Consider the following 27,452-nt stretch of genomic DNA (forward strand, 5'->3'; position numbering starts at 1 on the left):
ATTACCACTAGTATTTGAATAAACGTTGATAGTCATTGTCATGACTATTACCAATGCGACTAGAAAATCATGTCATTTTATTTCAAGAATTCCACAAGTTTGTATGTGAATAAACCAAACGACAGTGGTCACAAAACTCCAACATTATTCACTGTGCTCACTGTTCTTTAGCACCTCACAACTGTTTCCATTTGTAAGTCACTTATGCTAGCCCCAAACTTCCATAGATACTCAAGGTATCTTCATTATTGAGAAATGCTCCACTAGCTCTTCATAAGAAATCCTGAACAAATTCTGCTGGCCCAACTATTTGGACGAATTTCTTACCTTGAGGGTATAAAGACTTAAAAGTACAAAGCATTAACAAAGATAACTTTGTCTCGCTATTCCAACATTCTTTATACACCTTTATTTTGGTTAAGTTTCTCTTCAGTCCATTTTATCTCATCTTTCCAGCAAACCACCTACCATGCTCCCATCACAGCATCAAACTCTTTTTAAAAATGTGTCTAGCTCTCGGCTTAGAAGTTTAGAAATTTACAGCACAGAAGGGGGACATCTCGCTTGAACTGGCTCTTTTAAGAGCAATCCTTTCAGTACATTTACCTGCACTTTTCCATACCCATTTAGTACTAACCTTTAGCTATTTATTTAATTCCCTTTTGAAAACTAATATGGATTCTACCTCAACCACTGCTCCTGGCAGGGCATTTCATATTCTAAATACTGTGAATGAACAAAATTCAACCACCCTGCTTGGTAACCTTTTCCAATCATTAATTACCTTATGAAATACTAAAGAAAGACTTTTGGCCTGAAATTGTCCTTTGTAACCCTAATCCTGTACTGTAACATTTAAAATCTTATATACCACTATAAGGTCCTCACTGAGACATATTTTTGCAATACTGAAGAGCCCACTTCTGTGGATCTGAACTCACTTCATTTGGCAACACAACCTAGCATCTTTCTCCTCTTTTACAAGATCCCCTGAAAACCTTCCTTTTCGACCGTGCTTACGGTCACCTCTCCCCCAACTCCACCATTGTAAAGTGCTCTGAGACGCTACCCTGCATGAACGGCACTCTATAAGTGCAAGTTGTTGCTGTTTTGTTTATTACTAACTCACATTGTTTTGACATGGTGAGTGAGGTTAATACAATAAAATTATACAGTAAAACTCATACATTGTATCAGTGAGGACCATAACATTTAATACGACTTATTTAAAGTTTGAGTTGCAGGCAAACTGTATAAGTTTGTATAAACTAAGGAAATCAAATTTTAATCATAGTTCTTTAAAAAAAGGCTTTTCTTTTAAGATGGATTTTGATGGTGAGAATAATTTGCTGTTTCAATTGTACAATATATTTTCTTTTTTATTTGATAACTACTTTGCCAAAATAATTTATTTGAGCATGTAAGTTTTGTAACAGATTTGTAACACTTGCCTGAAAAAGGATCACAACAGTTTGAAAAGCCAGATGTCCTGTAAGTGACAGAAGGTTCATTCTGAAGCTGGATCCACAGATTCATGGATTCATAGACCTCATGTTTAATACGTTCATTGTCAATGTATTCAGTCCACAGATCCTAAGTGAAACAAAAAGATCATTATTCAAATCACGTTTGGGTGTCAGCCTGGCTCAGTTCATAGCCTCTGAGTCAGAGGGCTTTGGGTTCAAACTCCACATCGGAATTTGAATCAGGAATTATTATATTCAATACATTCGGCCCAACTAGTCAGTGTCAGTGTTTATACTTGACACTTGGCATTTTTTTCCACTAGGTGGAGTCCTGTAGCTCAGTGGTTAGAGCACTCGCCGCCAAGTGAGAGGACCCGGGTTCAATTCCCAGGCAGGACGAAACACTGGGCAAATTTCCTTACTCCACACGCCTCTGTTTACCTAGCAGTAAACCGGCTGTTAGTCAATTGGCGGATCGCTTTTCCAGGGGTAATAATCCCTTCAAAATAAATAAATAAATAAATAATAATTCGGTCACTCAATCCACAACTGTGTGGACTCTGTTCTGCACAATTGGCTACCGTGTTTCACCCACAAAATATACTGTTAGTTTACATGCATATACATATGCTTTACAGCATATTCTGTGAAGCGTTTTGAGACTTCTAAAAGATGTGATAAGGAGCTACATCAAATGCAAGGATTATTATTGTATTATTACTTGACTTTATTCCTGTCCAGTGTGTGAATGGATTTGCAGATAATAGCTTTAATATTTACCTGCTGATTCTGCATGACCTTTGCCAGTCTGTGTGTATCATAATGTAAAGGCAAAGAAGGTAGATAGAGATCAGTTTTTTGTAGATTCATATCCTCAAGCCAAAAGGCAAAAACACGGAAAAGCCTACAAAAAGTAAATTGAAATTGTACATTAACAGTTGCCTTCTAGTTGTTGATAAGAAGCAATGGCAGTGTTTTGTTCCTATATCCTCGCCTGGCGCGAGGATAGTGAGGACGCAAAGAAGCAAACATTGGGAAGAGATTGAAATAAAAATAATTTATACCTGAGCAGTTCTTTGTGCAGTTCTGGTGATGTGGGTTCTAACTTCGGACTTCCAAAGTTCTTGTCTACTGAAGAACTTTTAATACAACTCTCATTCCTCCAGCTCCTTACAGCCTTACTTGCTGCATGATGAAAATCTGCTACCTCGGCCAGACGTTTCTTCATTTCTTTCAACAAATTAGACTGTGCAGGGTTATGGAAATAACGTCTCCCAATACAGCTACTGACAGGTAAGCTGAAGAAGAAACCCATTATTTTCTTTCAAAAGCAAATATTACAATTTAAACAGTACCCGGTCAGTGACAGTGAAACCCAATATACATAATAGAATTTGCCTGCTCAAAGATGCCCCAATTAATATGAAAACAATTTTTTTGTAGGAGTATCATTTGATTTTTATTACATATGCATGTTTGAAAAGAAGATTCCTTTGCAACTTCTGTTTTGTTTTCTTAAACAAAGATCTTAAAAAGGCCAACTATGAACCACCAATCAAACTTGTGTCAGCTGGGCTTAATTGGTAGCACTTAACAATAACTTGCATTTATATACCACCCCTCACACAGGGTAGCATCCCAGAGCGCTTGCCTCTGTGTCAAACGTTGTGGGTTCAAGCCCCACATCGAGCTCATAGTCTTCTTGGCTGACAATCCTGTGCAGTGCAAGGTGAAGTGCTGCATCATCAGGTGCCCGTCCTTCCTGACCAGATAAATTGAGTCTCATTTGATTGTTCAGATTGATGCTAAAGATTCCATGGCATTTGAAACAGTAAAGGGAGTTTATTCCTTGTAGGCTGCTGTTTTTGACTACAAATATACAGTCACTACATTTCACAGTAAATCCTTGAGATATTTTGATGAAGAGAAAGGCACTATATTAAATGCAAGGATTATTATTGTTATCATAGAATAGACTAAGTCATCGGCATTAACAAGTTAATTGTTACTTAAGAAATCCACAACAGGAATGTCAGTAAACTTGAGAATTAAAAAAAGGCTTTGAAGGTTACCCAAATTCCGGTCCAGGTCGGTGAAGGTACAGTAAGAAGAACTTTTGCCAGATGAGTGGCAGAAGTGGGTGATCTGCAGAAGTAACTAAAGCTTGGTGGGCCCAGCGATAGATCAGGAGCCTCTGTATCGATGGCACAACGGGGAGCTTTAAACGACTTTGAGCTTTCTGTAAAAATAACACATTTAAAACTTATAAAGCTATATGATCATTTGTCCACATTTAATAATAATCATCACCACATGTAGGTGGCATAAATCCTTTCACATCGGGAGGACGTCTCAAAGCTCTTCACAGTATTTTACTGTAAAGTGTAGTGATTGTATAATTTGTAGACAAAGCTAGGCAGCCAAATTCCACACAGAAATATCTTACAAAAAGCCATGAAGTAACCAATTTTTATTTGAGAGATTCTTAACCAGGACACCAGGAAAAATCTCTTTTTGAAGAGTACCAGGGGATCTTTAACATCCACTTGGATAGGCAGACAATAACTGGTTTAATGTCTGATCTGAAGGATAGCACCTCCAACAATGCAGCACTTCCCCAGCACTGTATTGCGAAGCATCATCCTTGGTTGAGAATTCAAAGTCCTCAAGTAGGGCTTGAACCCACGACCTTCTGATTTAGAAGTGAATGATATCAACTGAGCCAATATTAATACAATGTGAAGTGAGTTTCAGCATCTGTAGTTGACTCATTGAGATAATTTTATTACTCCATTATTCAATAGATTTTGCGAGTTTGTATTGAGTTTTGAAAAATTCTGTTATTGTTTGGGAAAATTCTTTAAAATAAGTTTAGAAAAAAATCAAAGTGACTTTGAAGTCAATGTTCAAGTTTATCAGAAATTGTAAAAGCTGGTCTGCATTTAGAACATTAACATCTGGAAGTGTACTTCTGGTAATTGCAGATTCATAGGACTATACGTGGATTTGTGAATTAGCAAGGTGTGTTGTACCAGATCATCTTGTAAATACCTTTAGAGCTTGATCAGGAGTAACTGAAGGTTTGGTAATTAGTTCAAGTTCCACACATCTACGAAGTTGGGAGTCCTCTTCAAAGATTGCCTCCATGTTGAATACGATCCAAGAAAACCAGACCTATAAAGATTTTTTAAAAATTCAGATCAATTACATTTTATACTAAACATTGTGCTCTAGATGTGTAGGGTTTTGGACATAAAAAGGATCGTTGTTAAGGTGGATGAAAGGAGGTAGTACTTAATATCCCTTAAGGGTCTTTATATTAGAAGTCCAACATTGTATGCATGTCACCAATGCTGACTGGCAACCACAAACACTGAATATAAACCATTATTCCATTCATGCTGGCTGTAAAAATGTGGTCAATGGGGTGCAACAGTAATAGTTGAATTGGTCAACACAATGTTGTTGTTTAATGTTGTAAAACCTAAGGATAAGGAAGACATTAAAATAACATGAAATGAATGAAACATGAGACTGTCTTTGTAGCTAATTGCTACATGTTTTGCTGACACAATGGCTGTTCAGTGCTTATGATGAATGATGAATTGAGTACTGGCTGCTTTTTCTTTCATTCTCATAATTCTAGTTGAGGAGAACGTTCCAGGCAGCATATTTCATCCATTCTTTCCATATATCCATACAAACTGATTTATTTGTTTCCTTGTGCCTCTCTTCTCCTGGTTCTGCTCTTACAATATGCATGCCAATCCCACCAATCTCACTCCCTCAAATCAGTCACTCCCTTTTACCAAATACATTTCAGTGGAAAAGTTGATTGTGATTGGCCTATTTGCTGTTTGGCATTCTGTGGCGGCCTATTTGATGCTTTTATTCAATTACAATTACATGTAATGTATTTTATAGTGTAAAATTATATATAAAAAACCATGGTCTGAGACATGGTCCTGTACTCCTGTGCTATAAATTTCTATTTTACGATTTTACTCAGTAACTAAATTTTTATCTCACTCATCAGTTTTAGACAAGGGTCAATGGTAAACAAATGCTGCACAATTCTAACTTAAACATACAATTTTCATAGATTTACCTCATTGGAAGTGGCATTGCCTTCAATAAAAGAGGGAGTTATGTTACCAGCCAACATCCAACTCACAAGTGAAGACAGAAGTCCTCGATCACCATGGTATCCAAGGGCATTCTAAACATCAGCAAAGTAAATCAAATATTTATTTAAAAACAAGCGATAAAAAAAGATAAACGTTTGACATAAAACACTGTTATAGAGCCTTATGGCTTCAAGCCTGATTGCTATAAGAAAGGAGATTCTCCTAGTGTCCTGGTCAATGATCTTTCAGATTAATTGGCATTTACCTTGTGGCTGTTTATGGGAATTTTGCTGTGTGAAAAATTGAACCTATTTAAAAGGAAACTTGATACGCATGTGAGGGAGAATGGAATAGAGAGGTATGATAGGGTGGTTTATTCTTTAAGATTAGCAAAATTATTTAGAAAGCACTGGAGTAAAACTACCAGGACACTCTAGTTTCTGTGCCATAATGTTCAATGTAACTCAATATAATACAAAATTTGCTTGTAAAATCAACAACAACAACTTGGATTTATATAGCGCCCTCCACTCCGGACGGTGTCTCAGAGCGCTTCACAGTAATGGATCCTGGGACCGAGCCAGGGGGAGGGGGGGGAAGGTGACCAAAGGCGCGGTCGGAAAGAGAGGTCTTCAGCAGAGACCTGAAAATAGGAAGGCAGGGAGCGAGGCTATATTTATATTTGATAGCAATCACTGTGAAGTGCTTGGAGATGTTTTTATGTTATACACACAATAAAAAAATCATTCATAATTCAAAAGTTCATTCATAACTTTACAACTTCAACAACAAGATTCCATTTATAGAGCGCCTTTCACGTTGGGAGGACGTCCCAAGGCGCTGTACAGTTGGGTCAGGACCCGAGCAGGGGGGAAATGGTCAGGGGGAGGGAAGGGAGGGAGCGAGGAGGGGGTAGAGAGTCGAGAGGGGAGCTGAAGGCACGGTCAAAGAGAAAGGTCTTGAGACCGGCCTTGAAGGAGGAAAGGGAGGAGGCAAGGCAAAGGCACTGGGGGATGGAGTTCCAGAGCCTAGGCGCTGAGAGGCTGAAGGCCCGGCCACCGATGGTAGGGCGGTTGGGGCGGGGGATGTGGAGCAGACCAGAGCCAGAGGAACGGAGGGTACGGGCAGGTAGGTAGGGGGATAGTAGGTCAGAGAGGTAGGAGGGAGCAAGGCCGTGAATGGCCTTGTAGGTGACTTTAGACTGTCAATGGAGCTAAGCCAACTGACTGATTAGAACTGACAGAAATCAGTCATTTATTTTTAACAAACCTATACAGCTTTTTAAAAATATAAACAGAAACTAACATAGAGCTATGTTGAAATACCTTTGAAATGGCTAATATTTTCATTACCTTTTATAAATGTAGACAAATATCCTGAATATTCAACAAAGTAGGCCTTTTCTAAATAATTTTGCTAATCTTATTGATTGAATAAAATCACACATACTTTTGATTTTTACGTGCATAGTTTGCACCTGAAAATATAAATTATAATAATAAGTCTTGCACTTGGTATTGCACCTTTCACAGATCATGAGGACAGTTCAAAGTGTTTCATAGGATTTATTATGAAGTGTAGTGACTGTGTATTTGTATGTGAATGTGTCAGTTCATTTCTGGTTTCCCGTAGCATAGTGATTAGAATATTCGTCTCCCAACCAAGAGGACCTGGGTTTGATTCCTGGGCAGGTAAAAACCTTAGGAAAGTTTCCTTACTCCGCAGCTGTTTAACTAACAATAGGTAATAACAGTAATAGTAATAATCCCTCCAAAACAACAATTTGATCACTCTATCCACAACTGTTTGTGGGACACTGCAATTGGCTGCTGCTTTTCGCCTACAAAATATAGTCGATTCACTTTAGAGTTTATTCTGTGAAGTGGTTTGAGACATCTCAACATTATAAGACGCTATATCACATGCAAGGGTTATTATTCACTTGCGCACATCAGTGTCCCACAAACAGCCATAAAGTGAATGCCCATTGTATCTGGTGAATTGTTGGCTAGAACACTGGGAGAAACACCCTTCCTTCTCTTTTCGAGTGGTGCCAATTTTATATACGATTACCTTGTGTTGTTGGTAAAGAGGCTTTTGCAAACAGTCTTCTTGATGATATAGAAATGCAATTTTACACAGATTATCCAACAGAAACAGAACTGTTTTGTCTCTGTGCCACAAGTGTTGATTCATCAAAACCTGAATCCAGAAATCCAGAACAGCGGTTACTCCCACTCCACCAGGTTTGTTGCTTTCTGATACATGAACCTGCAAAATATGAATTTCAGTTTGTTATAATAATACAAGATGAACTAAACTCCTTTACTTGGAAACTTAATTCAGGATATCAAACTTTTTTAAAAAAAAGCAATAGCAATATTAGAATGTTTATGTCACTCCATGTAAGTTATATTCTATCATCCTTCTGAGGAGATTTACCATATATACATTCTTTAAACAGATTTTACTTAGTAAATTATCAGTTAGAAAATTTAATGAATGACCAAATGGACTTCCAGTTCTGTCATATTTTAGCATTAATCAGGAGCTGTCATTCCACCTTCTTGCCAAAGAGAATTATCCAAATGCAACTGAGTATAGATGTAATAATGGTATTATGCTAGAAAGAAAGAACTGTCACATCTACTTCATTATTAATGTTGCCATGAAGATTCTGGTTTCTTCCTTTATGCGGAACACATTCTTTTTTCTCAACAGCTATAACACAAAGTCCAAATTGATACAAATAGATATTTATATTATTCCTGTGGGGTTTTCAACCAGGAATTAATGCCACTATCTTCTTCAAGAACACTGTTCCTGTGCATTAATTTACCTCCTACTATTCCTTTTCCATACCTGGATCATGCTGCTTAAAAACTTCACATTTTCTCCATAGCTGACCCCAATCAAATGTTGCGCTACTTTCTGAGTGACTTGCTGTGTCACTCCTTGAGGCACACCACTGTCGGTCTGAAGAAAAAGCTGCATGTAGGCTAAAAATCTAGTGGTAAGGAAGAAAGAAAAATGTTTTGTAAATTTTATAATGAATTTAACCTAGGCTGCTTAGCACAATGCAGCAATATATTGAAAGCAATTTCTCATGGCTATTTGTAGGATATTGCTAAGTGCAAATTGGCTACCATGTTTACCGACAACTACGCAGTCACCACACTACATAGTGAAAATCGCGTGAAGTGGGCTTGTTCAGGGCTTTGTTTTGGCCTTGAATTCCCCAACTTCAACCGAACTAGCTCACTCCTTCAAAATCATGGCTCATATCTGAATTCTTATTTATCCAACTCTGCACAAATGGTTCTGAGGATTCTGAGTTAGCAGCAGCTATCTTAGGCCTAGAAAAACTATTCTCCTCTGCATCTATTTTGTCCAGAGTGGATATAAGAATTCTACTCTATTCTATATACTACTGTAACAATTTTGGATTGAAAGATCATTGCAGTCAAGATTCCAAACACGGACGATTTTTATTTTGTGCTACTTTATTTTAAATTGAGCAAGTGAATTTCTACTTAACTGTTCATTTTTCAGAAGATAATACTGGCAAGGATAAAAGAGTGGTAAGACCTTATCCAGCACATGAACCACTGCTTTAAGATGTTTTGACTGTACCAGTATGCCCAGCAGATGTATGCCTTCAGAGCAGAACTTGTCAATGCTAAAAAGACAGAAGAAAGTGAGATATCAGGTTTCTAATTACACTTACTTTATAGTAACTTCTTCTGAAAGAGATTTTGTGAATTGTGATGTTAAGAACAAGTTTCCTATTTTTGGTTTCTAGACACTCCATGGCCATGTCCTACAAAATTTCTTTTACAATTTTTCTTTCAAAATTCAAGTCTGTTTGTGCATTTTGCTGGGGTAGATGGATGTTGTGTTTGCCTACAAACTACCTAATGATGGCTACAAGCGCTTTACAAAGATGGAGTTGGATTCTGAGCATGACTGCATTTAGTTGTGTGAATTGCTTTGCAATGTTTCTATATAAGGAGCTACATCAAACACAAGCAGTGTTTATTTACAACTTGCCAGCAGCTGGGTTATTGATTTTAAATGTTGACTTTTCTTTGTTACATAGTAACTACAGTGCAGTCTGTTATAAAGTGTCTGGAAGTCAAACATTTTTTCTTTAACACAGTAAGTGGCTGGTGCTTAGGAAGTGAATTGGCCAGGCGTATGCATGAAGAGTCAAACCCGCTATCGCGTCTCACTAAAATCCTAGTTAAGAATTGAAGGAAGAGAAGAGAGGTCACTAAAACTTTTTAAAAGGACTATGTCTGATTGCCCAAGGTGGATAAACCAATAACTAAAAGTAAGCAATGGTTTGTCTTTTAAGAAAGGATACTGAAATATACTAATACGAATGAACATCTTCTATGGGTTATCTTACCTGTGACCTATTGATGTTATTGACAGAGCAAGGTAACAACCAATAGGAATACCAGCTTTTACAGCTTTGAAGAGAGGATGAAGGGTAGGTGATTCAGTCAGGTCGGGTGCAACCAGAGAGGCGTTGATAGGTGTCCATCCCTCCTGGGTGTATGAATGATTCTTGTGAAGCTTTAACCTGACAACCAGTTCCCATGCCCAATGATTAAATGAGGCCTCAGGAGTCTGACCAAGACGAACAACATTGGCCAAGTAGGACACCTAAAGTTCATCAAAATTAAAACGGGTTGATATCGTCTGATCTTACCAGTAACTATAGGAGATAAACAATCAAAAACTCTCAGCAAAAATAGTTGAATTAATAAAAATAAAACATATATATGTAAGGTCATAGTCACAGGTCAGCCCAATGGTACAATGGATAACATTGCAGTTTACAGACCCGGTGCCCACTGGTCCAATGGTTTGCTGGTCTCAACCAGGGCTGTACGGGGAAGCTGAAATGGGCCCAATCGTCCCAGGGTTAGGAAGGGGGAAAATAACCAGGTTCCTGGTCCCTTTCCAGGATGCTTACATTCGGTAACCAGGTGGAGAAGATCAGGTTTGGCTGTGATGTTCTCTTCCTTCAATTGGCCTGCCAATAACAACCGACAAACTTAACACAAGTGGCATAATTAGCAGAATTCCTGCTAGCAAATCACTTCTAATCTTGGAGGTGATTTTCCTCACATGAATGAGCTTGTGCAATGAGAACATTGTTCACCTTTGTAATCATTCTAAGAATGATTGAGCAGAGATGTTAAACCAAGGACCCGTCTCTGTGTTAGGGTAAATATTAAAGACGCTATAGCATTAACTTGAAGGAAAAAAAAGGCATTGTTCTGATATCTTGACAACATTCTTGCCACATCCAGATTCATGTAAAGCTACCAATGTTAATGCTACTTATGAAATGTCGCTGGTGTGGATTAACTGCCATGGTGACCTACATAACAGTCACTAAACTTCAATGTGAATCATTGTGCGAAATATTTTGAGTCATTTTGTTGTGATAACACTATCAAATGCAAGTTTTAATTTTATCTTTTGGACATTTTCCTTTTGCATAATAGCATTGCAGTAGTTCAGTTCGTTGAGCACTGGACTTAGAATTGGAAGAATCTATGTCTGAATTCCAATGGATATCAGTGGAGATATAAACATGCCTCAAGTTTGTAATCTAAAACCCTAATAATTAGCTCTATTCTAGCTGGACAACTATGGTACTAAACATGTACCATTCTCTTTACATGTCCTATAAAATTAGCTTACTTTTTGCCTACAAGAAGCTAAATTATGAAGCTTAGGCTTGGATAATAATAATAATAATCCTTGCATTTGATATAGCTTTTCACGTCGGGAGGACGTCCCAAAGCGCTTCACAGAACAAACTGTAAAGTGAATTGACTATATATTTGTGGGCGAACGCGGCAGCCAATTGCGCACAGCAATGTCCCACAAACAGTCATAGATTGAAAATGACCAATTTATTACTAGATTCAATAGATAGATTCAATAGAAATCAATAAACAACTTAAAATAATAAAAATAATCCTTACATATATTTCACATCAGGAGGACATCTTAAAACACTTTATGCAGTTAATACTAATAATCCTCGCATTGATATAGCGCCTTGTCATGTTGTCGAGACGTCTCAAAGCGCTTCACAGGATACACTGTAAGGTGTAGTGACTGTGTTTATGGATGAAACGTGACAGCCAATTGCACAAGCACTTCAGAGAATATATTATATTACATAATATTACAATTATATTACATATTTTTTAGAATGTCAGAAAGAGTAAAATTAAGAAAAACAAATTAAAATATGATTACAGCCTTAGAAATAGCATGTAGTGGGGTTAAAGATGAGTAAGGTGGATGAGAAACCTAACGATATGTGCTTGTCACCAACTTGTGTCTGAAACACACGCTCTTACTGGGTAACAGTTAACGTGATTTGTGGCTGATTATTATACTTGTCAATTTTTCTCTCTTTTGTGTCTTCCAAATGAAAAAATGATTGTCGAAATTTTTTTAACAATACAAAAAAAAAAAATCAGGAAAAATAAAAATCGATTTCAACATCACTAACTTCTTTTTGACAATCAGAATAGTTAAATGAGAAGATATGACATTCTATCTCTTACAGAAATATCTAATTTGAGGTATTTTGTGTCTGAATACTGCAGTTTGGTGAATATCCTGTAAAAAGGGAAAGGTGGAAAGATTAAATAGTTAAACTAAACTAAAAATCAGAATCTAGAAATTTACCCAACAGCCTGGTTGTTACAATTTTACCTGTTTTATGCTTTCCGAGATGAATCCACTGTATGGTTTGTCAGTGAGATAGTTTTGATATGCTTCTAGAACCATCAACGCTACTTCAGTGTGAAGAGCAGGGTCGAGGGCAAGTGCTGATTGCTAAAAGATAAAAAAAATGAACAAATATGTTACATAAGAGAAAACCCATGTTGTTGTTTGTGGCAGATAGATGGTACAGGTTAGTTACATTGTTTGCATAAATAATATACTTCAATACCTAAGTAATCCATTATGGGATGTGATTTTCGTCATTTTGAAGTGACATATAAAATATAAATTTTAATTTTACGATTTCATCATTTTTCCTTTATAATAATATTGCATCTGTGCAGTCTCTCCTCATTTTCAAAATTCCTAATTTTTACTAATTTCTGCTTATCTCCTAATTTTCAAGTAAATTCAAATTAGTTTTAGTTTAATCAAGGGTTTTTAAAATAAAGCCCTTTCACTATCAGATACAGTGTCTCTCTCTGTTATGTAACAATTTATGTTACTGTATTAGTTTTAGCGAAACAGAAATTTTTAATTTTCATTTCAGGCTTCCTACTCAGTTTTTGATATATCGCCCATGTTTACCCACATGAGATTTCCCACTAACACACCTGCTCATCAAGGCCCCAGTTCAAGCCTTCAAGTATGATACAAGCCAGTTTGTTCTCCACAGTGGATAAATTGTAGTTCAGAAGCCATTCACGAATCACACCCATTTCAGCTGAGTTACTTCTCCAAATATGCAGAGGAAGTTCTTTAAACAGGTACAGAGAAACCTACAATAAACAGAAGTTATATTTACAGGTTGATATTGCAGAACGTGATAATTACTGTATCACCATGTACTATCACCAACAATAATTATCACAAGGACAGAATTTGCAATTATTTGGGGTTTAACACTAAACACTACTTGAGGCAGAACACCCATTTGATTTTAAGAGCACGGTTTCTTCTCTCGATCTTTCATTTTTTAATGCAGCAAAATTGTAGTTTGAAATTTTAGCATCTAGAAGAGTTTTAACTTTTTTAATAAGTTACAGCCATTATATGGTGAAGAAGTATGAAACCTACACTGTCTCCAGCCCTGAAACAAACTTTTCCCGATTATGCCAAGGCAATTTATGGTTGGTGCTCAGTGCTTTGTGGAGTTGTATTCCAGTCGAACGAGTAAAGCACTTTTGGGAGACTAGGAAGGAGTGAAGTTGGTCAATTACAAAAAAAGACTATCTAGGCAAGGTTTCTAGCATCTGTGGAACAATATATAGCAAGATTAAAAATCTGTAGCAGAAGCGGAGGAGGAGAACATTGGAAAAAGTCATGACTAATAACTGTCTTCAAACAGTCTAGGTTATTTGCATACAATTAGTAATGACATTTAGGGAATATAAATAAAAACGTTAGGGGTTCACACATATCAAAATAGGGGATTCCAAACAATCACTCTGTTTAGGCTTGATCTGACCTGGCCGGAAAAACACGGCACACGGCACCATTTTAAGGGTGACCTGCAACCATCACAACAAATTTTCTGTACGTGTCTACATACAAAGGGTGGTTTGTATTATTGGCCAAAAATCCGAAGAACCTTCTGGCATTGTTTCTTATTGCGTGATGTCATCTCAATTTTACAATTAAAAATTGCTCCTGTATGGGCTGTCACTGAAGCTGTTTAATAGACTAATCAAAGACTGGCAGGCAACAAGAGCAGGTATTGTATTTCTACACCGGAAATTGAATACACTCTGTATTATATTATGAAACAATTGTAATATATTCTTTGACAGCACATCAAATAAAAACGGTTTAGCATTTGACAATCATGTTTGAGGCAAAAATAATTGCGTCTAAAATGGTTTATATCCTGAAAACTTTCCAGCTTCATTAAATATGATATCAATGAAAGAAACTGAGTCCATACAAATTATTGAATTTTTTTTTAGCAGGCATCAGTATGCCTAAAAATTGATTTGCCAAAAATATAAACCATCCTTTGTATGTCGGCACATACAGAAAATGTATTGTTCTGGTTGCAGATTACCCTTAAAGTGGTGCCGTGTGACCATTACCATCTCTCTTTCTTCCTGCCTGTGTGTGTCTGTATATATCTCTCTCTCTGTCTGTATGTCTTGGAAGTTAGATAATCAGCACCCTTTATAAATGTCATCTGATCATGTACACACTTTTTATCCAGATTTAAAGCTTTGTAGCTTGGAGCTAATATTAAAACTCTAAAAATAATTCACAAAGACTCACACCCAATGCAGCCGAAACCTGCATCCAATCTTACATCACCTCCTGTCTTAATTTTTCAAATGCCCTCCTCGATGGTCTCCCCAACGCCACTATCCACAAAATCCAACTAATTCAAAACTATGCCTGTGTACTCACCCGCACTAAACTCCGTACCCCCATCACACCAGTCCTTGCCAGATTCCACTTCACAGAATGGATTAACTTCAAGATCCTCACATTCGTCTACAAATTGCTTCATGCCCTGACACCTCCTTACCCCTCCGACCTGCTTACTCCCCACTCCACCACCCGTTGCCTGCGCTCGGCTGGCTCCGGCCTCTTGCATGTCCTTCATCCCCTCTGCTCCACCATTGGCAGCTGTGCTTTCAGCCACTACGCCCTGAAACTTTGGAACTCTCCCTCAATCCCTTCGCCTTGCCCTATTCAGTGACTCTGCTGCTACACCAGTTTATATCAGTGAATAGAACAGAACCTTCCTCTTGGACCGTGCCTACAGTCCCCTCCGCCTTGGCGTCAGGTTCCACCACTGTTAAGCGCTCAGAGACACTACCCTGTGTGAAGAGTGCTATATAAATGCAATTTCTTGCTTTTATTGTTATTGACATAGTGGGAAGGAGATAGACGAGCCAATCTGCAAAACAAATTTCAGAAAGACATAAAACCAATAGAATAGTGATAATGGGGGACTTCAATTATCCTAACATAGACTGGCAAAATAACAGTGTAAAGGGCACAGAGAGGGAAGGATTCCTGAATTGTATGCAGGAAAACTTTCTTGATCAGTATATTTCCAGCCCAACGAGGAAGGAAGCAGTGCTGGATCTAGTTGGGACGTCCTCCCGACGTGAAAGGCGCTCTATAAATGGAATCTTGTTGTTGTTGTAGTTCTGGGAAATTAAATGGGGTAAGTGGAGCAGGTTTGAGTGGCAAAGCATATGGACAACAGTGATCACAACATCATTAGGTTTAGAGTACTTATGGAAAGGGAAAAAGAACAATCAAAGCTGAAGATACTCAATGGGAAAAGGGCTAATTTCAGTGAATTGAAAATAGATCTAGCCAAGATAGACTAGAAAGAAAGATTGATAGGCTAAACGGCTATCAAGCAATGGGAAGCCTTCAAGGAAGAGATTGTTTAGGGACAGAACAAATACATTTCCACAAAGCAGAAAGGTAGGGCATCCAAACCTGTACAATGATGAATAAGAAAATTGGGATTAAAATAAAACAGAAAAAGGAGACTTATGATAAATGCCAGTTCCAAAATACAGAAGATAATCAAACAGGATATAGAAAGTATAGAGGAGAACTAAAAAAGGAAATAAGAGGGCAAAGAGATTGTATGAAAAAAGATTAGCGGTAACATAAAAGGGAACCCTAAAGTATTTTATAAGAATATAAAGAATAAAAGGTAAGTCAAAGGTAGGACGGGTCCAACTAGGAATCAAAGAGGAAATCTTCTTGTGGAGGTAGAGGTCATGACTGACGTACTGAATGAGTACTTTGCATCTGTCTTCACAAAAGAAGAAGATGCAGACAATGCCACAATATCGGAGGAGAGGGTAGAGGAATTGGATAAGATAAGATTAAACTGAGAGGAGATACTAAAAAGGTTGTCAGTACTCAAGGTAGATAAGTCACCCGGTCTGGACGGGGTGCATCCTAAGTTACTGAGGGAAATAAGGGTGGAAATAGTGGAGGCTCTGGCCACAATCTTTCAATCCGTCTTGGATACTGGAGTGGTGCCAGAGGACTGGAGGGTTGCAAATGTTACTCCCTTGTACAAAAAGGGGCAGAAGAATAAACCCGGGAACTACAGGACAATCAACCTAACATCAGTAGTGGGGAAACTTCTAGAGACTATAATCCAGCACAGAACAAATTTTCACTTAGCAAAATATAGGTTAATAAAGGACAGCCAACACAGATTTGCTAAAGGCAAATCATGTCTAACAAACCTGATAGTTTTTTGATGAAGTAACGGAGAGGGTGGATGAAAGAAGTCCAGTTGATGTAGTATATGTGGATTTTCAAAAGGATTTTGATAAAGTGCCACATAATAAACTTTAGAAAAATTGAAGCCAATGGCACTAAAGGGACAGTGACAGCATGGATACAAAACTAGCTGGGAGTCAGAAAGCAGAGAGTAGTGGTGAACGGTTGTTTCTCTGACTGGAGGGAAGTGTGCAGTGGTGTCCCCCAGGGGGCTGTATTAGGACCACTGCTCTTTATAATCTATATAAATCATCTTGGGTATAGGGAGCACAATTTCCAAGTTTGCAGATGATACAAAGCTAGGAAAAGTAATAAATGGTGAATAGGATAGTGGCAGATTGCAAGAGGACATAGCTAGACTGGTGAAATGGGCAGACACGTGGCAGATGAAATTTAATGCAGAGAAGTGCAAAGTGATGCATTTGGGAGGAAGAATGAGGAGAGGCAATATAATCTGATGGTACAACCTTAAAGGGGGTGCAGGAACAGAGAGACCTGGGGGTCCACATAAATAAATCTTTAAAGGTGGCAGGATAGGTAGATAAAGATGTTAAAAAAAGGATACTAGGCTTTATAAATAGGGACATAGAATATAAAAGGAGGTTATGATGAACCTTTATAAAACACTGGTTTGGCCTCAGCTGGAGACAGTGTTCCGTTCTGGGCACCACACTTGAAGAAGGATGTCAAAGCCTTGGAAAGGGTGCAAAGGAGATTTACCAGGATGGTACCAGGAATGAGGGACTTCAGTTATGAGGAGAGGCTGGACAAGCTGGGATTATTCTTCTTCGAGCAGAGAAGTTTAAGAGGAGACTTCACTGAAGTTTTCAAAATTAAGAGGGGATTCGATATGGTGAACGGAGAGAAACTGTTTCCATTGACGGGTGGGTCAGTAACCCGAGGACACTGATTTCAAATAGTTGCCAAAAAAAACAGTGGGGGGTTGGGGGAGAAATTTTTTCACACAGCAAGTTGTTCTGATCTGGAATGCATTGCTTGGAAGGGTGGTGAAAGCCGATTCAATAACAACTTTCAAGAGAGAATTAGAAAGATATTTGGGGAGGACAAATTTGCAGGGCTATGGGGAGAGCGCGGGAGAATGGGATTAATTTGGACAGCTCTTTCAAAGAGCCGGCACGAAACGATGCGCAGAATGGCCTCCTTCTAAGTTGTATAATTCTATGATTCTATGAAATCCTTGATCTGTTCTGTTCACTAATTTGAACTGGAGTAGCAGCAGGAGTCACTGAATTTCTAATTTGGCAACTAGGTTAATGACAAATGAGCTCCTAAATTATATTCTTACATTAAATGGGATAGGTACCATCAGGGTGGAAGAAATTATTTTCTTTACACAGGTCACTTGTGAAGTTTCAAGTGCATGGATTATGATACGTTGGCTTCAAAACACTGTTCTTAGCAGAAATATTACCATTCAGCCTAGATTATACGAGTTCAAAGTTCAACATGGCACTGACAATCATAACTTTCTGGATCAGAGGCAAGAGTGCTACTAACTGAGCCAGGCTGACACCTGGGCTATGTCTTTATATTGCTGCCTAAGAAAGGAGACTTAAAATCACAATTCTCCGAAGCAGAACAATCATCCAATTATTTTAGAAGATTTCTCAGATTGTGTGCGTTGAATGTGTACTGAGGAACCTAAATCAGGGTTGACAGAAAGTCAAATAATTTCACACCAATATTAACAGGTTGATCATCTTCAAATTTGTGTTGGATTAACCACAAAGAAAAAAATTGCAGAACTGCTGGACACAGGAAAGGAAAAACAGTCAAACTTCAGTATAACAAACCCTTCTTATAATCCCTGGTTTCAACAATCCCAATGGCAAGACCTAATTTTTGCATCCATTTGACAGCCAAATCCTACTATGGTAAACACCCCGACATAACAATCTTTTCTGCCAGTCCCGAGGGGATTCCTTATAGTGAGGTTTGACTGTAGAGCAAGGCACACATATCAGCGCATGAATCAAACAATTAGGAAACAGTATTGATTTTAAAAAGTGTACTACTAAAATGACGAACATAACCATGGATGATCCAACATACATACATACAAACACACACACATATACACACACACACACACATACATACATACAGACATAAATATCTGTGTATTTTTAAATAATTTATTTTTTTATAAATAATGTTTATGCCCTTCAAGACCAGGAATCTTAATGCTGAGGAATAAGACATTTTGATAAAGTATGAAGTATCAATCTGAATGCAGAATAAAAATTGCATGAGATTTTCTAGTTTACTTTCATCTTGATAATTTTTTATGGCTACTAGAAATTGAAAGGACAATTCTGAAATTCACTTCTGAAACTCTTAACGCTAAGCCCTAAGAGGCAAAGAGAAGTCTTTTGCCATTTCAGCATTGACTAATACGAGACCAGACCAAAAAGAATACTGCACCACTCAGTCCCTTGTTCAAGTGTGCTGTATGTTGAAGTAGGGAACCTCAAGCTACACCTTATTCCAATACCTTTTTTTCAGCATCATCTTATAGGCATAATAAAACTATTCAAGTAGTGTTCTACGGTGATTCAGAATTTCACACTATTAATACAACGTACACAAACTTTTTTAAAAATGCAAAATAATCAACTTTGCTTAAGGCAATTTGTTCAACATTAAAACAAGATCATACCATTCCAACTTTCTCAATAGTTTCTCTGACACGATCCAGAAGTATAGAGATGACATGAGGATGGGCAGTTGAAATTGTGGCTAAAAGTTCCCGTCCAACTTTAGAAAAGATTTCTCTGGTGCAAAGGCTCACATAAGCCACCTATGGAAATAAACACTAACATGAAATAGTATTTAGAATAACGTTTCTTGCATTTGATATAGTTAATGTCTAATCAGTTTGTTGAAATGTTTTACAGGATTTTACTGTTAAGTGTCGCGATTGTATTTGTAGGCATTCTTTGCACAGGAATGTCCCAGCCATGAATTGAATGACTAATTTTATCTGGGGAAATCATTGGTTGGCACAGCAGGAAAAATCCCTTTCTTTTTTTAAAATACTGCCATAGGATCTTTGACAGCTTCCAGAATAAGCATCTCATCTGAAGCAACACACCTCCACCAGCACTGCATTTGAGTGTCAGCCTAGACTATGAGCTCAAAATCTTGACGTGAGATTTGAACCCCAAACCTTCTGACTCAGTGTTACCATAGTTGCAACTATGGGCCTTTCACAAGAAATAAAATGTACACTGATGGATAAAAAGGCACAAATTATAACCTTTAGTAAACCCTGCAATGAGAAGCTTGGCAGACTGTGTTATCTGATCTTAGAAACGTGCAGCTCAACTGCATGGAACCAATTACGACTGATTCCATGAAGGAAGTAAGCCCGAATCAACAGATGTATGCGCAGACTGGTTCCATGAAAGAAATAAGCCCGAATCAACAGATCTATGCGCAGACTGGTTCCATGAAGGAAATAAGCCCGAATCAACAGATCTATGCGCAGACTAACTGCAGCTTGAGTATGAGACAATGGATAGTGCCCAATATACATCCTATGTCTCGACCACATTGTCACCTATGACCAAATCTAACGATTGGAGGAGAAGGATCCTCCCCATACTTGTATAAATGCCATTGTTGAATCCCACAACGGGGTCGTCAGCTTGGTGAAGCTACGACCCTAACTCTGTACCAGACTGAACTGACTGGTCCTGATTTAGTTGAATAAATGTACTCTTAGTGATTGAACTGTGTGACTGTGTTTATTGCTTGAAGAACTAACATCCAATTGCAGAAGTATACAAAGAAGGTAGAAACGGAAAATTATCCAACATACACCATATTTAAATTTTTGAAGCTTTGATAGATATTATGACCATCACAGTATAACACCAAGTCTCAAACTTCTCCTAATCTCCAGAAAACCTCTAGCCTTTCTGCCCTCGTCCTGGAGTCCCTCCAATTTGCTCTCTCCCTCACCTTGTTCAAGGTCAAGCTCAAGATCCATCTCTTTGACCACGCTTTGTATCATCTTTCCCCTCCTCCACCTTAGCCCTCACACCCTCCAGCTCGGGTGAAAAGCCAGTATACTACCTTGGATCATCCTCCCAATGTGAAAGGCACTATAAAAATGTAACTTTGTATTGTATTCATTGTCATTACATTATTTGCCCACAAATATACGGTCAATTCACTTTACAGTGTATTCTGTGAAGCTCTTTAAGACGTCGAGAAGATGTGAAAAGCGCTATATCAAATGCAACATTATTATTATTATTAAAAGTGATCACATTCAATTTTTCATTAAAAAAAATTCAATTACTTTGTAAATTTAAATGATGTCCATACCTCATATATTTCCAAAACAACTGTTTTCACAAACTCGAGATCAACATTTTCATGTTTGGGTTGGATCATATGTGCAAATGTGGTAAGAAGACATATTCCTTCAGAACTGGTAATTTCAGAGAGGTATTGTTCAAACCTTTGTTTATGTTCTGCATCTGCATAAACAAGAGACAAAACCATTTAATATGTATGAGGTTTGTTAAATTTTAGAATATTTTGCTACATATATAAATTGAACTTTAATGCAATTTCATGTTCTTTAAAAGCCTGTGGTTTAACGATTTTAAAGCAAATTGATTAGGGAGTTAGTATTTTTCTCTTAATATATTTTTATATCCCATAGTGAGACCTTGAGCTCATAATTTAGGATGACAGCCAATGCAGTATTGGGGAGTACTGTATTATCCTTTGGGTTAAAGTGAGGTCCAGTGTCTGTTGAGGTGGACTTAAGAGGTTCCGTGGCATTATTGAAATAAGCAGGGAATTTATTTTAGTTTAAATAATAGTTCCACAATAAAAAAAGGTCATTCTTCCCATGGCTGCTTGTGGAACATTGCTGTGTGCAAACTGACTGCCATATTAGTCTTGAATAAAGATTATTTTTTAGTAAATATATTGACAAGAAATTTAAACCATAACACCAGACCACACTGTGCAAATGAGTCCTGCCTGTATTCTCTTTGTGTTGGTAACAGCACAGCCAGCCTGGCACATTGGCAGGACTTGAAAGGGCGTTAGATTAGAAGTTAGATTAGAATCTGGATTTAGATTAGAAGATCGGCCATGATTGAATGGCGGGGCAGGCTCGAAGGGCCGAATGGCTTACTCCTGCTCCTACACGTTATGTTATGTTAAGGGCAGACCAATCATGGGGGAAGGGAATATCCCACTCACTTTGTTATCCCTGAAAGCCACAACCCTAACTGGTAGGGTGGTCATACCAGGACTTCCCACCAGCAGTAGGAAAGCTTGCCAGGCAGTGATATCGATGGGAAGCTAAGCGGTTTTAGCTGGTTAGACTCCAACAGTATCCCAACACACACGCTGGGATCCCAAGCCTTGGGTCTTGCCAACCTACCCCTAATACTTTCTGGAATTAGGTAGGATGCATCCCTCCAGGGAGAGGGTTTGCATACCATTCCAACAATCTACCTCTGGAATTTTAATGCATAGTTGGGATGCATGCAACTCTCAGTTTGGTTTTGATACTCTTTAAGCATGGTGATGGGTTTCCACATGTGTCAAAGGAGCCATCTTACCAAAAAAAAAGTGCTGTTACATTAGAAGTCTAAAAATAGGGGTCACTTGAATAAGGGGTGAATCCACAGCACCAACCAAAGCAATCCCGCAGCATGTTTGCACATGTACAATTGTTTTGGCTGTTATGGGTAACTTGTACTTATGGCATCTGAACCTTTCCTGCTCTCTGGGGAGTGTGTTAAAAACTAGTGATATGTGCATTAGGATATCAGAATGAATAGACTTCAAGCACAATTAAAGTTGAAAACAGCAATAAGAATAAAAGGAAACTCAAATCTATTGTAAGCATTTAATTCATAATGTGCGAATATCCGAATCCTATCAAAAATAAATGTGCATATTTTAAATACTGGGGGAATAAAGGATATTTCTTGTACCTTTAAGATTGTCTTTGCATTCAATAGATTGTACAGTAGCACACAATCTTTCACGATTTTCACTTTCTGCACAATGAAGAATATAGAAGAGCTTCCATATCATATTTTTTGACAAGGTCCCATAGGGCATTTCAGACATGAAGAGCCAAATTCCCAACCTGTTTCAAATAAAGTACATTAATCCATCACTATAAAAATATTAAATCAAACTGCATAACACATGCATTTAAATATAGTACTTTTGTTATTCATATTTTATGCTCAGGATCGGCACCAAGTTTTCTCAGATCAGATATTTAAGGATTAAATATTTCATTCGTTATAAGTTTCCACCTTTCTTCAACATACGTGATGTAATGCCCACATGTACCAACATGACATTTCTATTTTCTTCTCCAGTCAAATCTACGGATTGCTTAATTAGTCATGAAGAATATACCAGTGCAAAATTGTGGACACTAAACCTGAGAATGAAACAGACTTTGTATCCATAATTTAGAATTGTACCTACAGGTGTCTAGATATCGAGACACATTGATGTTACCATGGCAGTACTACACTGTAGAAAAATTAAGGACATGCATTATGTGTACACTATATCATATCACATAGTGGATACAGTTCAAGATCCTGTTCCTCACTTTCAAAGCCCTCCATGGTCTTGCTCCCCCATACCTCTGCGACCTTCTAACCCCTACCAACCTGACCGCTCCTCCGCTCAGTGGGCTCCAGCCTGCTTCATGTCCCCCGCCTCGCCCTCCTCACCATTGGCGGGTGGGCGGGCCTTTTGCTACTATGCCCCCACCCTCTGGAACTCCATCTCGCAGTCCCTCCGCCTCGCTTCCTCCCTTGCCTCTTTCAAGACCCGTCTCAAGACCCTCCTCTTTGACCATGCCTTTGATCACCCTCCTTCCCCCCCCGCCCTCCACCCTCCCTGATCCTGACCCCCAGCTCAGATCCGAAACACTGATTGTCCAGCGCCTTGGGTTGTCCCCCGAAGTGAAAGGTGCTACACAAATGTAATTTTGATGTTGTATATAATAATCCTTGCATTTGTTATAGCGCTTTTCACGTAGATGTCTCAAAGCGCTTCACAGAATCTACTATGAAGTGAAATGACTGTATATTTGTGGGCTCTGGAGTGGAGAAGATAAAAATCAGTGACCCCCCCCACCCCCCCCACCATAAGGTGCACATGTGGGTTGTTGGTTGAAGACGTGGATATCAGCTTGGTTAGGTTGTCTACCTCTGGCTAGGACAGACTTGAGCTCATTGTCAAGGCTGTTACTGCAATGCAATACTGAGGGAGCATTGCATTGCCAGAGGTGCTGTTGATATTGACCCAAGATCCCATCTGCCTATTCTTCTGTTGGATGCTTAAATGTCATGCTCTGTTCTAAAAAGCGGAAGGAGTATCCTAACCAATAATCCTCCAGATTAATTATCCATTTAATTTGCCTCTATGTGGATCTGTGTGCAAAAGAGCTTTGCTTTCCCTCCTTCGAACAATAAAACATTGCATTGATATGGCACCTTTCATGTTGGTAAGATATCCCAAGGCACAGGACAGTCAAGGGTTTGCACCCGAGCTGGGGGTTGGATTAGAAGTGGTTGGAGGCCAAGGGGAGGGTGGGGGTGGAGGAAGAGGACCAAAGGCGAGATCAAAGGGGAAGATTTTGAGATGGACCTTCAAAAAACCTACAAATTACTGTGGAGCACTTTGAGACAATTTGACATTGTAGGTGCTGTAAAAGTGAGTTACTTATTAGGACAATAATATGCTCAGTTATGATGACACTCATGGTCAAAATTTACGAATATTCATTATCTAGGCTCACATTAAGAATGCACTTGGGTGAGGTAATGGAGAACGATTAGCATCCACTGCTTTTTAAAAAAGGGAGAAAATTGAAGAGAAAATAACAAAATTATCTTAATCTGCAATAACACTTGTATTTCACCTCAAAGGTTCTGTTTTTTCCCTCAGCGCCTTGGGACGTTCCCCCCAACGTGAAAGGCGCTTTACAAATGTAATTTTTGTTGTTGTTGTTAAATGGTATAAGCATCCACAATCTGTACAAGCAATTAAATCCATTTAGTTTAATGACTGGTATTGGATAACATACACAATTTTCTGCAAATTGTTTGCTGTCTTCAGTGACATACATGCAAAATGCTCATCATTTTCAAATGTTAGTTACTGGCAATTCAGAACAAAATATTCTTCCAGGATTCTTTCTTGTTTCCCAAATGCCATTCAGCTTGAAATTTTAGTCTTTGAAGTGATTTTGTTTTTGCATTGCAGCATTTCCATAATTAATTAGAAAAGCAACATATCAACAGGAAGATATTCAGCTCACGAAGCCTGTTGCACCATTTAAATAAATCATGCCTGATATATAATCCCATTTCGCCACATCTATCCTTCCATCTGTGAAGTCCTGTAGCTCAGTGGTTAGAGCACTCGCTTTGCAAGCGAGAGACCTGAGTTCAATTCCAGACAGGGCGAAACCTTGGGCAAGTTTCCTTACTCCACACAGAGCCTAATAATAATCCCTCCAAAACAAAAAAACAATAATAAATTGGTCATTTTCAATCTACGACTGTTTGTGGGACAGTGCTGTGCGCAATTGGCTGCCGCGTTCGCCCACAAATATACAGTCAATTCACTTTACAGTATATTCTGTGAAGCACTTTGGAATGTCTAGAAGACGTGAAAAGCGCTATCTATATCAAATGCAAGGATTATTATTATTATTATCTGTCTCCTTTTTAAACACCCTAATTCATTCAGTAACTATAACCTGTTTGATTAGTATATTCCACATTGGCAAATGGTAATCTAATTTAATTGTATATTTGACACAACATAAATGCATACATAAATGTTTCAACCTTACAACGCCACTTCTGTGCCATTTCAGTGAATGTGAAAAGTGGGCTCCAACTGTTTGGAGCCCATGTTTATTTGCATTTTGCCAGCTAGTTATGGTATCAACATACCTTTTGGCTTTCAGTACATGAAGCACGGCTCTAAGAAACAGCTCATCAAACTCAACTTGGAGCTTCTGAAGGGAGTACGGCTGGTGAGAGGATATGATTCCATGCTCCTTGTGGGAAGCGACATATTGAGCCCAGTGGTCACTTATGCAACAAATTGTCCTCCTGGTAATTTGAAAGTGTTATAAACAAATTAGCTGTTTTCTAAAACTACAGTATACAGTATCAAGTTAGAAATGAACTGCTAATCCTCATCAGATAGCAGCATCTTCTTCTCGATTTTCTTTTTTAAAAAAGTGGGTCAAATACATTTTTGAATTTTATCCCCTTTTGGCTTATGCTTCTGGTTCCTGGCCTCCTGATGCAGGAGTGCAGTTCCATGGCACTGGTTGTCCTCCAGTACTCTGCCACGTGGCCACTGTTCATCTGTGAGCCTGGGCTTTGTCCATTGTCAGGCTTCTGGACCATAGAGGGGACCATAGTTGAATCTACCTCGTCACCAGCTGCTGTGCACACACACTAGCAGAAGAGGGTGGTGAGAGAGATCAAGACCAGCTAGTTTTACCCTTCCCAAACCCTGGGAAAATTGGGGCTTCTTTATCCTCCTCTTGTGGCAACAGTTCATGGAATTATATAGCACAGAAGGAGGCCATTTCGTCCATCGTCTGTGCCGGCTCTTTGAAAAGAACTATCCAAATCAATCCCACTCCACCGCTCTCTCCCCATAGCCCTCCAAACTTGTCCTCCCCAAATAATTACCTACTTCTCTCTTAAAAGCTGTTATTGAATCAGCTTCCACCACACTTCCAGGCAACGCATTCCAGATGTTGAGACCATCAAACTCAGTATTCACCAGAATTCGAACCATTGTGGCCAATAAGAGGCACCTAGGTCCACTACACCATTGATCGTATTTGAAGGATTCTATCATTGTCCTTCCAAACCTCCCTTGATAACTGTCATACTAATTTGCTTTGTGGTAATTTGTATTAGCACGATACTCAAATGATCAAAATATAGAATATGGAGTAATTACAGCTAGTCAAAGTCAACTTTAATTGTTGTTGTTGTTACATTAACTGATCTTGGCTGGGGTACCAGTGTCTCCTCATTAGAGGGGGGAAAATTATCAGTCAGGATTCCCTCTCCTAACTGTAGCCTGGTGATTCCTGAGCCTGTGTGAATTTGATGAGCCTCAGCTTTAATCTTTTCTACAAACCAATAGCCTTGCAAGAACCACTGTCTAGGCACAGAAATCGAGCGCCAAGACCCTTCTTAGACCCCCCCCCCACTATCCGCCAAGGAAGATAGTCACTAGTTGGTCACTAGTTTGACATCCGACAATCATAGTACCAGGAACCCTGGGAACTCCCTGACGGGCAACGCAGCTCAGCTTGAAATCTCTTATACCACTCAAATTATTTTTTTGCCCAACAGCTTTAGAAATCCAGCTTGAATTTACCTTACCTGATCATTTGACCAATCCTTTTTACTAATTGCCTGTATCGTGCTCTATTAAAAGTTTCCAGTCCCACGGCTAGAATCTCGATCAAGGAGGATGCAAATCCAATGATCTTCATCATCTGCTGACAGGTATTAGTTTCTGGCTTGTAAACACCTAATGAACAGATCAGATTATATGACTAGATATGCTTTTTTTCCCCCAAACAAAAAAGACCTAAATTCAACTTCCACACTAAACAAATTTGGGTAATATAATTTAATCATCTAATCTCCAAATACTGGGTATTTAAAATTAAACGAATATTAGAATTTTTCCTTTACTGATGGAGACATTTGGAGTCTTAATCACAATACTATAAAACTGTGTGGTGCTTCCATAAGAT

The 27,452-nt window shown here is 38.5% G+C and overlaps 1 protein-coding gene across 1 annotated transcript in view; it reads right to left on the reverse strand.

Moving 5' to 3' along the window:
- The window catches only part of epg5 (ectopic P-granules autophagy protein 5 homolog (C. elegans)), a 70,198-nt gene that overhangs the window by 29,065 nt on the left and 13,681 nt on the right, over positions 1-27,452 (reverse strand). Inside the window, exons 9-25 of the mRNA XM_042331897.1 lie at positions 27,073-27,223; positions 25,609-25,770; positions 22,606-22,763; positions 20,969-21,123; positions 19,293-19,433; positions 12,973-13,137; positions 12,347-12,469; positions 10,005-10,264; positions 9,132-9,272; positions 8,456-8,600; positions 7,667-7,864; positions 5,575-5,685; positions 4,518-4,640; positions 3,539-3,705; positions 2,531-2,764; positions 2,247-2,370; positions 1,452-1,593 (exon numbers count right to left, since the gene is read on the reverse strand). Of these exons, the coding sequence (XP_042187831.1) occupies positions 1,452-1,593; positions 2,247-2,370; positions 2,531-2,764; positions 3,539-3,705; positions 4,518-4,640; positions 5,575-5,685; positions 7,667-7,864; positions 8,456-8,600; positions 9,132-9,272; positions 10,005-10,264; positions 12,347-12,469; positions 12,973-13,137; positions 19,293-19,433; positions 20,969-21,123; positions 22,606-22,763; positions 25,609-25,770; positions 27,073-27,223 (2,700 nt within the window). The remainder of the gene's footprint in view (positions 1-1,451; positions 1,594-2,246; positions 2,371-2,530; positions 2,765-3,538; positions 3,706-4,517; positions 4,641-5,574; positions 5,686-7,666; positions 7,865-8,455; positions 8,601-9,131; positions 9,273-10,004; positions 10,265-12,346; positions 12,470-12,972; positions 13,138-19,292; positions 19,434-20,968; positions 21,124-22,605; positions 22,764-25,608; positions 25,771-27,072; positions 27,224-27,452) is intronic.

This window comes from Callorhinchus milii, unplaced genomic scaffold, assembly GCF_018977255.1.
Source record: "Callorhinchus milii isolate IMCB2004 unplaced genomic scaffold, IMCB_Cmil_1.0 Scaffold1, whole genome shotgun sequence".
In the NCBI taxonomy this organism is placed as follows: Eukaryota; Metazoa; Chordata; class Chondrichthyes; order Chimaeriformes; family Callorhinchidae; genus Callorhinchus; species Callorhinchus milii.